Raw genomic sequence first — 14,416 nt, 5'->3', positions numbered from 1 at the left:
ATAAGTCCTTCATTGGGAAATAAATTATATGTTTTTACTTGCATTACTCTGTTATTTAAGGATATTACATTTTCTTACACTGCACATTACTATTAAAACATTTTGCTGCGTAAAACATATGTTGGATAAGTTGGCAACCACACATTAATAAAGAGACCAGGGCGAAAAGAAAATGAATGGATGAATAATTTTATTAGTAGTAGTAGTAGTAGTAATATTGCCAGTAGTACAGCATAGATATATACACTAGATATCGCATACGGACCCAGAGCATGCATCAATAGCACCGCCACATTTGTACAGTGCTCCCAGGACAAAATTCATTCAACCGCATTAGTCAAGAAAGTGTGCCAGATGTGAAGATACTGGACTTTAGCTCTGTGTACAGGTGTAGTAAGAAGCAAACAAAGAAAACAAAGCACAAAGGCAGAACATTTCATATGTAAAATTTAGTTTTTTACGATTTTGTATGTTACAAACTTTTGTGCTCAACAAGTAATGCTATTAATGATATTACAGTCACTTCCTGCATTCACCATAAGTCAAAGTAGCACCAACTTGCACTAAATTCTAGGCTTATGCTAGTTTTGTTGAATAAAATTAGCAAACAATGAAAAAGAAATATGACAAGACGATGTGGTGCTAAAAACATGTATTATTGTCGACTAATTAAGTGAATGAGTCGTTTATAATGGGGATTCATTTACAAACAAATCACTCCCTCTGTTAGAATGAGAAGTGAAAGCAGAAGAGAGAGTGTATTTTAGGACACAGATTAGATCAAATTTAACAGGGAGGGAGGATAATACATTTTTATGCACACAAATAAATGCTCTTTGTAAGCAATGCCTGTGCAGCCACGTATCCATCAATGTAGAAAAGTAAGATGTAAATTTATAATTTTCATAATTAAAAAAACATATATTTGTGTACTGACCACAGGGAAAACTCCTAATCATAGATATATGTATATCTCTGGCTCTGGATGGCCAGTCCTCCACAACACCTTGATCCCACATTTATTTCAAAGGAGCGTTACCCTGTACTAAAATGGCGGCTCTATTGATGCATTCCTAGGAGAGTCTTCCAAAGAAAATCAGACACTTTAACAAACACTGGCAAAAATATGGACAAGCACAACAGTCTGGTTAAAAATATCATTTAAATCATAAGAAAATACAATTGGGTTTGACCATTTTTATTTAGCATTTGTTAAAGCAACCCAGTGTTTTTAGAGTGCATTTTTGATTAAGTCATATGTGATGAATTATATGTTTCAGAACTCAGAAAGGCTTAATAATGGCATCTATACACTTTCAACAAAGTGTTGCTTGTGTTACCTTTCACGTAAACATACAAACATTGTCAGAAAAAAAAATTCTTGGAGCAAGATCTGAAACCCTAACAATAATTTTATTTTTACAAATAAAACTGCAAAAGTAAAAAAAACAAAACAAAAAAACACCCAATCATTGACCCTTCCTCCCTCAAAGTGGATGAAGTTAAAGAGTAGACAAAAGAAAAAATACAAGAGGAATGTGTCTTTCTCATCTACAGTAAATGTGATCCAATTTAGCAAAACACATCTTAATAGCAGGTGTAAACAGGGCCTTGGTTAAAATGCACAGCCTAGTTCTGTTTTTGGCCGCTGCTAAAGCAATCTTCTCTGACAGCAGCATCACATTTGGTTTGAGCAGGCTAAACCATCACCTCAATGCACTGAAATGGACAAGCTCCATGTTGAGCACATTTCCTCTTGGCTCAAGCATCCAGCAGCATCGTTCTCACTGCAGGCTCTCAGTAACATCAGCTTCACTTCCAGCACAGAACATGACCTTCTTTCTATAACTCTGTATAAAAACAGCATGTGCGCTGCAATGCTAAAGTCTGAATGTAAGACCAATTCAATTCATGAATGAACTAAATCATGAGTCAGAGTAAAGTGTGATTCAGTAATGGCCATTTGCCAAATGCCTTTCATTTCCTGAAGCGCTCAGGTCAGACATGCAGTTCCATTCATAAGCGATCATAAAAAAAGCCTAATTTTGTTAGTTCTCAATTCTAATCAGAAATGCATTGGGTTTATCTACAGCCATCCAGATAGAAAGACTTTCAGTGTGTCTCTTTTCATACAGTATTCAATTTAATGAAACTAATTGCTCTCTGTTGTTTATGGCATTCCCGTTTGTTTGACCACAGCCTGTTTGTGTGAACGTGTTTACAGAAATTACTTTTTGTCCTCGTTTTGGCTTTGTTTTGTTTCCCTAATGGTGTATTGAATTATATTGTATAGAGTGCTGCAATTATGATGTCAAACAGCCTGAACACACTCACAGCTCAGAAGTCTTACATGCATAGTTGTTTATTAAGCATTAGCAAAAAGTTCATTATCTGTTAAGCATTAACTTTATATTAACAGATGTTAGTATAACTGCAGATACAAATGCTCTGCTCTTGACTTATAATCACATATATAATGTGCTTAATGATTGTATTTTCATACTTTGTAATTATTATTTTTTAATACTAAATTAGGTATTGCATAATTTACAAACCAGTTATTTTGGAGAAGTTGCTGGTTTTTAAAGATTATTCAGAATGTGTGAGTAAATTATTAATACACTATTCAAATTAACATTGTATATATCTTGTTATTCAGGTAAAGTTTATTTGTATTTTAATAAATGCTTTATTAACTTAATACAGTTTTGTGAACTAATCTAAAGTGAGGACTATTTATAAATCTCTTATAAATGACAATTAGAGGCTTAGTTATATTACAAACAGGAAAAAAATAAATTAAATGACTTTGTTCAATTCTATTCATTTGAAGATACACAAATGAAACTATCAAATAAAAAATAAGTATTAATTTATTAATTAATTGTCATTTATTAAGGATTTATAAAGCATAAATTGTCCTCACTTTAGATTCGGTCACAAAACTGGATGACGTTAATAAAGCATTTATTATATTCAAATTAACTACTAACTCATTCTGAATGATCTTAGAAAAACCCAACTACTCTTAAAGACAAATGATTTGTAGATAATGTGATACTTAATTTAATCTTGAAAAATGAATCAGTAACAAAGTATGTTATTAAGCACATTTTAAATGTGTATATACTAAATTATGAATGGAGCATTTGTATCTGCAGTTATAAGCTGCTTACTAATGTCTACATAATGTAAACATTATTTGCTAATGCTTAATAGATTAATCGTGTAATTATAAGGTGTTACACTCTATTTAAGTCTGCATTGAGTGTGTGTTTTTTATACTTGTTTGAAGTATTGTCAATTTACTGATAAAAGCTTTGGAGTCAGTTTCGTGATATATTTTTAAGAAATCTATTAGGCCCACAAATGCGTCCAATTTTATGAAATCAATAAATCAAAAATTTTTATAATAAAAATAAAAGTAACACTTCTATGTAATTGTATTTTATAATGTAATTTAATATTGTGATTTCACATGATGCTTCAAAACTCTTTGTACTATGCAGAATGTTAGTGGTGCTATATTAATAATTGTGATTCTTATTATTGATCCTGAATTATTTTTTTGCTCCTCATATTTTACATTTGATACATTTTTCTTCAAGATTCTTTGATGAAAAAAAAAACTAAAAAACAAAACAGCATATTAAAAAAAATTAAAAAGCTGTCACCATTTTTTATTGAAATAGTATTTCATATACAATTAAAAATCTTACTGATTCCTAACTTTTCAACGGTAGTGTATATTTACCACATAAATTGTCAGACTCATAAAAAACCCATCATAAAATCTCATTGAAAAATCTCAAGAGAACCAGTGGTGCATTATTATTCTGGGTTTTTGGCAGCTGCAGCACTCTATTGCAGTACTTTTCTGCTGAATCTCTCTCAGTGGCTCTAATTTTAAGAGTCTATTTTGAGAAAATAATAAAAAACAACTCTATAACCATGCCTAGAACATGGTCAAATAAATAAGATAAAGAATACCTCCCATGTCATATATTGTGTTGTGTGGTCCAACTCTAGAGTTTTTCCATCTTGGGTTTCTACATGTTTGTCCATTTAAAATCTGGGTCCTGAAGCAAAATGAGTTGACAGCATTTGTAGTAATGGATGGATAACTGTTACTGAGACTGTGCGCTGCTGCCATCTTTGGACAGCCCAGCAGAACAGCACTCTTGTGGATGGAAAGATTTGATTTATAATCCTGAAAGGAACATTTTGCTCTCCTAAAATAAATACATAAAATAAGGTTTGTTATGTCATAGTTAAGGTTTTTATTTGTTTTTAAATACACATTCATAGATATGTTTACAACATATGAGCCATTCTGTCATCTAAGTTTCTTCTTTAATTTATGTATCTTTTCTGACAGGAGAATGAGAAGTGATCCTCTAGCGTGCTTTAGACTAATCATCTGAGGCCTTTATGTTGCTTGATGGACATGGGCAAAGATAAAAGGTTATGGCACATAAAGTCAGTTAAGCCTCAGAGGGGCACATTAATTCAGAGCAGTGCACCGTACGGACTCACCCCTTCCTCTCTCACAGCCAGACATGAGGAACTGAATATAAAACACAGTCTTTGCATTCCACTTAAAGACTAGCTGAGTTTTCAAAATGGCCAATTGTGGAGTTGAGATAGTCAGCTTATGTCAGTTTTGGACCGCCCGGCAAATGTTTTGAGGGTGACGTGTGAAAACACAATGTGGCCCCATCAGTGTCTCTCGACTGAGTCACAGAACGAGACATTTGTTTCCACTGAGTCTCCTGTCTTCTCTCCACAGCTGAAGCAGAGTGAAGCCAATGCTGATACAAAAGAGAAACTTCCTTTGCGACTGCGAATCTTTGAGAAGTTCCCCAATCGACCGCAGATGGTGAAAATCTCCAAGCTGCCTTCAGACTTCACTGTGCCCAGAATCAGGTGAGCTGAATGAGATCTCGAGTGTTAATGAAAAGAGGTGGGCTTTTTCGTGTAGTAATCAGAGCTTATCAGTCTTTTTCATTTGATGGATGATTAAACATGCACAGAAATCTCAAACTTGCATTACAGGAGGTTTCCAAACTAAGAATGGCAGCCAGAGTATCACTGAGCTCTTTTAATGTGATGTTAGGCTAGTAAGCAACCAACCTGGTGACCAATCATTATCCAACCAAATAATAACCATGCTGAACACATTAGCAACCAAATAGTATCTGTCTGGATTACCCCAGCAACCTTTCTGTTTACCCTACCAGCCATTATTCTATCAAATAACAGCCATGCACAGCACCTTAAGGCCCAGGTATGCTTCAAACCAAGTTTCTTTTTGTTTGTTTTTTTGTTCTTCATTTGAAACAAAAATAAGCTTGAAAAGGCTTTATATTGCTTTCTATTTGCCACAAACTCTTAAAAAAGATGTGACACAATAAGGTGGTCTCATCCAGTGGGTGACCCTTTTAGAGTCTTTATAATTTCTCCATGTGCGTTCATACATTTGCGGTTACATCTTTACCAGCTTTGTCACTTGACTGTCCAGTATATTCCTGTGGCTAGTGTTGCTGTTTTAGATTTTGTTCTCCTGTCTGACCCCACTGGAATGAGAAACGAATTGGGGGAAGAAATTGTACTTTAAAGTCCCCAAGAAATCAAAACTAACTATATGATTTTGTTATCTCACATTGCCAGTTTTGTGGTGAATAATTCATCTGTGCATGTCATTAAGAAAAATTTTTTTGCCCTTCTAATGGTTAATTGAAATCTGAAAATGCACTTTTTGTTTTCAGTTAATTCCTAAGATTATGTGATTTTGAGGTAATGGGCGTGGCTAACACTGCTCCAACCAACAGAAATGGTGTGGAGGAAGAGTTTTCTAGGTTGTAATAACTCTTTTAAATACCCTTTCCAGATCTTTCTAAATGAAATGCCTACTTTACTACGTCCATTCAGCCTGCGATAGAAAAAACAAGCCACGCCTACTGTTTGCTCATTTAAAATTCAGTTTCTCTAAAAACTGCGTCACGATACGGAATTGATTGCATAATCACCACAGACCGAATGATAGCTCAAAGGTGTTTAGGAGCCAAAATGAACTCCCCCAAATGCCATCTACAAAAATAACTAAATCAGCATAGCAACCATGAATTTCAACCTTTTTCAATTTCAACCTGGGCAACCTTTTTATGTACCATGCTGCATAACTTAGCGATAACCTTGAAACAATCAAGTTCACCCGCTTTCCAATTACCTTATCGTTACTTTCTGACTTCCATACCAACCATTATCCTAAGTAACAACCTGCCATCAAGCAACAGTCAAGCTCACCCTTGCAACTGCCTCTCAAACTACATTGAACACTCTAGCCACAGAAATCCAACCATCCAGATCATCCTAGCAACAGCAATTCAAAAATACTTGAAAAAGAATTGATTTAGTGACAATAACTTGCAATGGTCACAACAGAATTGCAAAATAACTGTATAAAAAGATTAATCATGAAATGATAAAAACATATAATTTGTATCTCTCTTAAATGTAAAAAAAAAAAATACCTGAGAGAGAGACGGGGAGGGGGAGAGAGAGAGTGGGAGAGAAACAGAGCAGGAATAGCACAGAGCAAAGTTTATTAACTATTTTGTATCTTTCTTGACCATGTGACCAAAGCCCAAATACTGAGACATACAGTAGGTGAGAGTTCAAAGTGGCTATTAACGCCGCGGCTGGTACCGCCGCCGTTTGAAATAGGTGCCGCTCTGTTTTTAGTGTATGACCGCAGTTTGTGAATGAGCCGCCAGGGGGCGCAAAGGGACGGGATGCGAACGGACAGAAATAGATCATACAGCTACTGTGCTTGTAAATGATATTAAACAATAAGTCAAAGCATTATAATTCCTTCATTAATCATTTAAAATTTGTTAACACGCTTTATTGTAAACTTTTTAAGTGCAAAGAGGATTCGTTTTGGAAAATAGAATTGAAGAAGTAAAAGACAACTAAAATGAAAGCACAAACATTTAGTACAAATAAGTAGTCTTAAATAAATAAATAAATAAATAAATAAATAAATAAATAAATAAATAAATAAATAAATAAAGCAGCCTAAATATAGAAAGATGTTCAGTGTTTGCTATTTTGATAGGACTAAGACAAGACATTTTCATTTATGTTTTATTTCTGTTTTTATTTCCATTTTCGTTGTTGATTATATTTTACTATCTTATTTATGTCTCAACAATTGTACATAAACGAATAATAAACGAATAATGAAAATAAATGAATAATGAAAATAGGCCTAAATAAATTATTTATTTAAAGACATTGCCGTACAGTACGTGAAACACTGAGAAAAATAAATTGACCTACCTTAAGCAGATCACTAAAAGTATAATAAAATTATTTTTGCCGCAGGACATAAATTAAGTCTTGCAGGTTTATTTTTAATAATTTAGTTTCAGTTCTGTTCATTTTTTTTTTTCAAAACGTCAATGTTCTCCTTTAAAGTAGCTATAACTGTTGTTTTGTTTTTTTGTTTTTTTTTTACTTATGGCTCAGTATGTTTTGTATTTTAACTTCATATTCAGTCACCTTGCAAATGTGTGTGAAATATAATGCCGCATAACCGCGGAAAAAGAAGAAAAAACTGTCGAAGGTTAGAGCTAATTCATCAAAATAAGCTATATTAAAATACAACATTTATGTTAATACAGGCAGAGTGTGAACAAACTCAAGGCTAAGATATGCGCTTGCCTTTTAATGCATTTGCGGCCTTTAGGCTACAGGCAACTATGTATAATAATGTTTTTTTTTTCTTGTTTTTTTTTTGTATGGTAAAGGACAATACACATTATGTTATTGATGTAAACTTAGGCTAAAACTTACCATTGATAAACGTGACCTACCTCAAGCAGATCACTTAAAGTATAAAAAAATAAAGTAGGCTATATATATATATTCTTAATAAACTTCACAGCCACAAATATAAAAACAACTTGTATTAAAACTGGGCGAGGATTAGAAAGAATACGATGCTTGTTATATATAATTTAAATTTTGATTCCAATTTCTGCAAGCACATTTTTTCACTCGCTACTCTGCCAGAAACTTCGCCGCCGGAGAGCACCTCAATAATGTAAACATTTGTTTAAAGATGGAGCGCAAGATGTGCCGAGTGGCAACATGTGAAGAACGATGGCAAAGCTAAGTGTGATTATTGTAATAAACTAAGTTATAAAGCAGAGTCCCGACCAACAGGACTAAGCATATGCGGTTGGCTCATTCTTCACGAATATAGAATTAAAATAATGGCGCGTTAGGTTCACTAAGCAGCGCATTCTCTCCGCCTCATCGTTTAACCAGCGGGACACGCTGCTGAAGCAGGAGAGACACTCCGTCATTCATAATCTTAGCTGATGTATCGGAGTCGAAAGAATATATCAAAGAGGAATTTTCTTTTAACAGTCCCGATATGTTTAATCTTTTTATTTTATTTTTTTTTTCGTGTCATTTCTCTTCAGCAAATTAGATATTTTTTAAAGCTGCTTGATTCTTTTAAAACCGAAAGCAGGGCCCATAGTGTACAAACTGACCAATCAACATGTGACCACATCGTAAAACCCCCAAAGTCCACACACATTAACCAGACCATGATCTTATAAGTATCTGCTTTTGGAATCTGTATTAACCTTCTTGGTGAAAAAGACATTTTGCCACGTAAACAAATGCATATGATAATTTACATTCCTACAGCTGTTCCAATGACCACAGCAATTCACACTAGACACACTGCGATATTCATATAATTTAAGGCTTACAATATCACTACATATGATATACTCTCTTGCACATGCTCGCTAGCATGAGTGTTCTCCCTCTTGCCACCAGTTTCTGGAATATTGTATCTAATTTGCGGAGCTCAGGGAGCAACTATGAATATGTGGGAAACTCCTGGAGCTTCCGAGAGAGGTGGGATGTCTGCATATTAACCACATTGTAGACTCTAGCAACTGCCTAATATCCATCAAGATTACTCTAGCAGCCTTTCTCATTGCCATACCAATTATTACCCAACCAAATAACACCCTCAGCACCTTGGCAGCCATCTGCAAATATCCAAAACACCCTGGCAACCATCAAGCAACCACCTACTGCCATCCTGATCACTCTACAATAGTAACCAGCCAGAAACATTTTCAACATAGCCTTGTTCTAAAAAATGTAACCCTATATAGGTTTCTGAAGATTATTATGTAATAATGGAACTATGTAGCCAGAAGTATGTATGACGCCATTCCTTTCGCTCTCACCAGCTGACAGCTTACCTCCAAATGGAAGACTTTCCCACTGTTACCAATTTGTCAAATTAGCTCGCCATGTACATTATCAGACTTGCGATGCAGAGAGAATCAACATGGGGTTTAAGTCCAGTGAAGAACGGTTCCAGAAAGCGGGTTAAACAAAAACAGAAGCCAAAAAGTTTAGCAAACAAGTAAATAACAGAGTGAAAATGTGTTAAATCTAATAAGTGATGAAAATTAGATGAGTTCTTTTTTTCATTGCTTTTGAAAATTGTTGGTTGGTTTTATGGAAGCGGATGAGCGGGTCAATCTGTGCTTTTGGAGACACTATTGGTTGGGTTTAGGGAAGGAGGAGGGCGGGTCAGTCGATCGGTAAGTCACTTAGAAGCTTTTGTGTTAATGTTGGAACTTTTCATGTGGAATTCAGCAAGGGTCTATCCTTGGACCTAATTTTATTTTCTTTAAACATTTTACTTTTAGGATCTATTTTTCGTAAATATAGAGTGGCTTTTCGTTTTTATGCTGACGACACTCAGATTTATGTCCCTTTTAAAAATAATGATAAAATGGCCTTGACTCCCTTGTGAGATGTCCAATTGAGGTTAGGACCTGGCTTTCATCAAATTTTTTACATTTCAATTAAGAAAAAACTGAGCTGGTCTGGTTTGGCAATCCTCTGGCTAACCCCTCTTGGCTAACCCTCTGCATTTATTAGGTTTTGGTGAGCTATCAACTTATCAAAAACCTGTTGTTATAAACCTTGGGTTTCATTTCGATAGTGATCTGAAATTTAACAAACAAGTAAATTCAGTTGTTAAATCGAGTTTTTTCCATTTATGACTTGTGGCAAAAATGAAGTCATTTTTCTCTTTTAATGGCCTTAAGAAGGTAATCCATGCTTTTATTTTAATAAGACTTGACTATTGCAATTCTCTATATGTGAGTATTGGTCAAAATGCCCTGAATAGATTGCAATTAGTACAAAATGCGGCTGCGAGACTTCTAACAGGGACTCCCAAGTATGAGCATATATCCCCAGGAACTCTGGAACGGGCTTCAACCCCACATCAGACATGCTCCATCTCTATCTGTATATAAACTAACTAACTAACTAACTAACTTAGCCATTCAGTCAGTCAAACAGTCAGTCAACAGTGGCCTCTGGTGTGTTCGCAAAAAACAAAAACTAAAAAAAATGTATCTCCTGGGTCATATTTCAAGCTCTCCAGAAATGTATATAAAGGTAAGTTTTCAGAAAGAGCCTGGGTTGAACATTTTGGATTACTAACCATTGACCTACAAAATCATGCTGATCTTAGCAACCACCTTAACCACCTACAACTGTATAGCAACAAACTACTTAGCAAAAGTCAACACTTTACTATGGTTGCAACCAGTTTTGGAGTTTTCTTTAATCTAGAAGTATAACACACAAATGAAGTGTGGATTCACATTTGGCTTTAACATGAAAGATTCATTCTCAATATTGGCTCTCTTTCATTTATGCTGTGTGTCTCCGAATTCATCTTTAAGAATCCTGTTAGACGTGAAGTCTCCTGTGTGTTTGCGTGTGCCACAGGGAGAGTTTCATGAAGCAGTTCATCGACCGACAGCAGCAGGACCCTAGCTGTCTGTTCCGTCGCCTTCCCTCAGCATCATCCTCGTCTTGCGACCATTCCAAACGCTCTGCCATTGAGGATAATAAATACATAGATCAGAAGGTAGCACATTCCATCACTCCTACAGTCTGCCCCCTCAATACACACAGGGACCAAACAATAATCTCATGAATGTTCTGAAAGGAACCGATCCATTTCCCACGCAACAAGACTCAAATAACCAGCAGTTATATAACAATATTTTCTTTATTACATTGGGATGTTTTTGTTTGCTAGTGTCAAAGTCAGATTTACCCACATAATAATAGTTGTTTGGAGATGTACACTTTTGAATTGTGCTGTGTATTGATCTGTGTATTGTGAATATGTGTATATGATCTGTGCATTGATCTGTGTACATATCTGTAAACCTCTTCTTCTTCCCAGCTACGAAAGTCAGTATTTAGCATCCGGGCTCGCAACCTAATGGAAAAGGAAATCACTGTCAACAAAATTTTGCGGTGAGCTTGTTTTTCTCCTTTTAATCACAGATCTTGTAGACATCAGGAATATTTTATTTTATTTTATTTTATTTTATTTTATTTTATTTTACAGTGAAATTAACTACCAACTAATAAATAAAAATTAGTTTATAATTAAGGCAAATATAGAGGAAATATGGCAAAATTTCAGGGAAATAAATATTTTATTTTATTTTATTTCACAACCCACAATTTTATAATTAAGGGAAATATTATGGGAATATGGCAAAATTTCATAGAAAAATATATTTTGTTTTATATTATTTATTTATTTATTTATTGTCTTTGTCCCTGATCCATCAGGGTTTGCCACAGTCAAATGAACCGCCAACTACTACTGTTTTACACAGCAGATGATCTTTCAGCCGCAATCAACCATCGAGCTGGGAATTATTTTAGTTTATTTATTTATTTATTTATTTATTTTAGTGTTTTATTAATTTTATTATTTATTTATTTATTTATTTTATAATTTTGGGAAATATTAGGGAAACATGACAAAATTTCAGGGAAATAAATTAAATAAAATATTTTATTTTATTTTATATTACGACCAACCATTTTATAATTAAGGGAAATATTTGGGAAATATGACTTCATTTCAGAGAAATAAATAAAATATTTTAATTTATTTCATGACACACTTTTATAATTAGGGGAAATATTAGAGAAATATGTCTAAAATTTATAATATTAAAATGCATGAAAAATATAATGTTATATTACAGATACAGTATGTGATGATCTGTGTTTTTAAATTAAGTACATTCGAGCATTGCTTCCCTAGCAACCAAAGCCAAAAACACATTAATCCCAATACAGGCTGGATGTGTTTTGATTGCAATCCTCCATTTTCATGATTTGGACTCCATGTTTGTCTTGCTTCCAGGCCAGCAGTCAGAGCAGATAATGGCGTCTCCATATCAATATATCTGTTAGTGGGTCACCTGTGAGCATGAATAAACAAATTTTCAAATCTGGCAGCGATGCAACCGCGTATTCCCACAATTTGCTTCAGCCGTTCATGTCTGTGTGCTTAAATTTCAGATCACGTCGTCGCCGTTTCTACCTCCCTCATGTTACACACACGCACAGACACACATACCTTGTCCCCCCCTCCTCCTTGTGCTAAACAGACAGACGGCACATCAGTAGCCATCCCACGTCGTCTGTGCCGTCTGGGGTGATCGGTCTGTCTGCATACACACAAGCGCACACAGACACACACATACCCTTCATCAGCCAGACACTCATCACTCTGAGTGGCCATAAATAAGGGCGACATGTTCTCTTGAAGCTGAAATAGTCATTAGCTGTGTTCTGGTACATGACTCTGCAATTAATGGACAATAGAAAGGCGGTGGTGAGCAGCAGGCTTTTCAAAGCATACATAGATCAGCACTGATTTAGAGCATAAACAGCCAATGGGATCTCAGCAGTGGAACAATTTCCCAATACCAATTACAGCTAAAGCTTCACCAGTTACAATTCATTTCCAGACATAACTTTGAAATATTCGTCTTTAAAAACAGTAAGACAATACCACAAGGGTTGCAGAAGGGTTGTAGAAGGATTATTCTTTCAAATAACACTGCGTTTATCTTATCCAAATAGATATTCTCACTTTTTTGATATCTGTGTATAAGGTATCGTTCACGCAAAAATAATAAATATGACTAATAATTTACTCGCCCTCAAACTGTCTTATGTGTATATGCTTTTTAATAGTCATTTACTATATTTTCTCTTCTTAGCTTTGTAATTGTAGTGAATGGTCACAGAATTGAGGTGAATGGTCCCATAATTGTTAAAGGGTCATGAAACACCAAAACACATTTTTGAGATGTTGACAATCATATATCAGACCCTAGTTTTTCATGTTTTTTTTTGTGATAAAAAATAATGATTTTGCGGTGGTAATTCCCTGAAATTTGCGGATAATTTTGTGATTATAAAATATATTTCTTATTTACCATATTAGGTAGCCTCTTTTATAAATCATAAATATAAAGCTTGCTTATTTTGATCTTTTGTCAAGACAAGATCTGAAACAGATCTAAAACAGAAGGGATTCAGCCAAGATGGATTCAAGAAAGATTTAAGAAAGGTGGTATAACTCTCATTTTCAACTTACTTTTTCTCTTCTCAGATTTTACTCCCCAGAGCATCTGACATTGTGTACCCTGACATCATGTACCTCACACATAGAAAAATGCATTAGGGCTTCCCCTACTGTAAAACACCTTAAACACGGATTGCCGTAAAATTCATCCAGGGAAGCATTTTCTCTTGTTAACTGCAGGGAAAGAGTTTTGGCGCCACAGGATGTCTAATCGCATCTTTGCATTGGCTTCACATATAAATCACTCGTGCATCATCTGCATCTACTTACTGCACAGGCTGTAAAAACATTCCCCCTCTTTCCATGTATTGTAATGATTGTAAGGACGCAGATGAGAGTTCATTTTTCGAGAAACAAATACATCACATGCTCTGTGTATGCAATATATATAAGTCACGTAACAAATTAATTGTAAACTGAATTAAATCTAATTTGATTACATGGTTTGGATTTGGATGTTTTATGAGATTATTAACATTTTTTGCAATTATTTTGCATTTAATTAAGAATTTTGCAGCATCACAAAAATGTGCGACTTTTTGTTGATTTTGTGTTGGATTCTGCAATCCAGAAATCGCAAAAAACTATGAGGTCTGATATGTGTCCCACGTTGCTAAAAACACTAATAGGACTCATATATTTAACTAAAAAGTGAAAATTTTTTGGTTTTGCGTTGTTTAGAGTGAATTTGTTCTTCCGGTTTAAAAAGAAATTGTTGAACAACGTCACAGCAATGAGATCATTGCTTAAATCCCAGCGTGGAAATTGGCTGTCTGTACCAGCTGGTACAAAGTGGCGTCATTGAGTATTCAGCCCATCTGTTTATTATGTCATAAGAAAGACTTGGTTTGAACCAATCAGCAAGCTCTATTGTGGACG

General features: G+C 34.7%; 2 protein-coding genes across 10 annotated transcripts in view; one reads left to right on the top strand and one right to left on the bottom strand.

The window, feature by feature from the left end:
- Nucleotides 1-14,416, bottom strand: part of clybl (citrate lyase beta like) — a 760,714-nt gene that overhangs the window by 284,179 nt on the left and 462,119 nt on the right. The gene's annotated exons all lie outside the window — the stretch shown is intronic.
- The window catches only part of nalcn (sodium leak channel, non-selective), a 192,014-nt gene that overhangs the window by 136,702 nt on the left and 40,896 nt on the right, over nucleotides 1-14,416 (top strand). For all 9 annotated transcript variants that reach the window (XM_087266408.1, XM_087266412.1, XM_087266411.1 and 6 more), the window contains 3 exons: nucleotides 4,790-4,926; nucleotides 10,855-10,996; nucleotides 11,321-11,394. In XM_087266408.1, coding sequence (XP_087122534.1) covers nucleotides 4,790-4,926; nucleotides 10,855-10,996; nucleotides 11,321-11,394 — 353 coding nt within the window. The remainder of the gene's footprint in view (nucleotides 1-4,789; nucleotides 4,927-10,854; nucleotides 10,997-11,320; nucleotides 11,395-14,416) is intronic.

Source organism: Danio rerio, chromosome 9 (assembly GCF_052040795.2).
Source record: "Danio rerio strain M-AB ecotype USA chromosome 9, GRCz13ab, whole genome shotgun sequence".
Lineage (NCBI taxonomy): Eukaryota > Metazoa > Chordata > Actinopteri > Cypriniformes > Danionidae > Danio > Danio rerio.
Note: the sequence above shows the minus strand (reverse complement) of the source record. Positions and strands in the feature narration are given on the sequence as shown.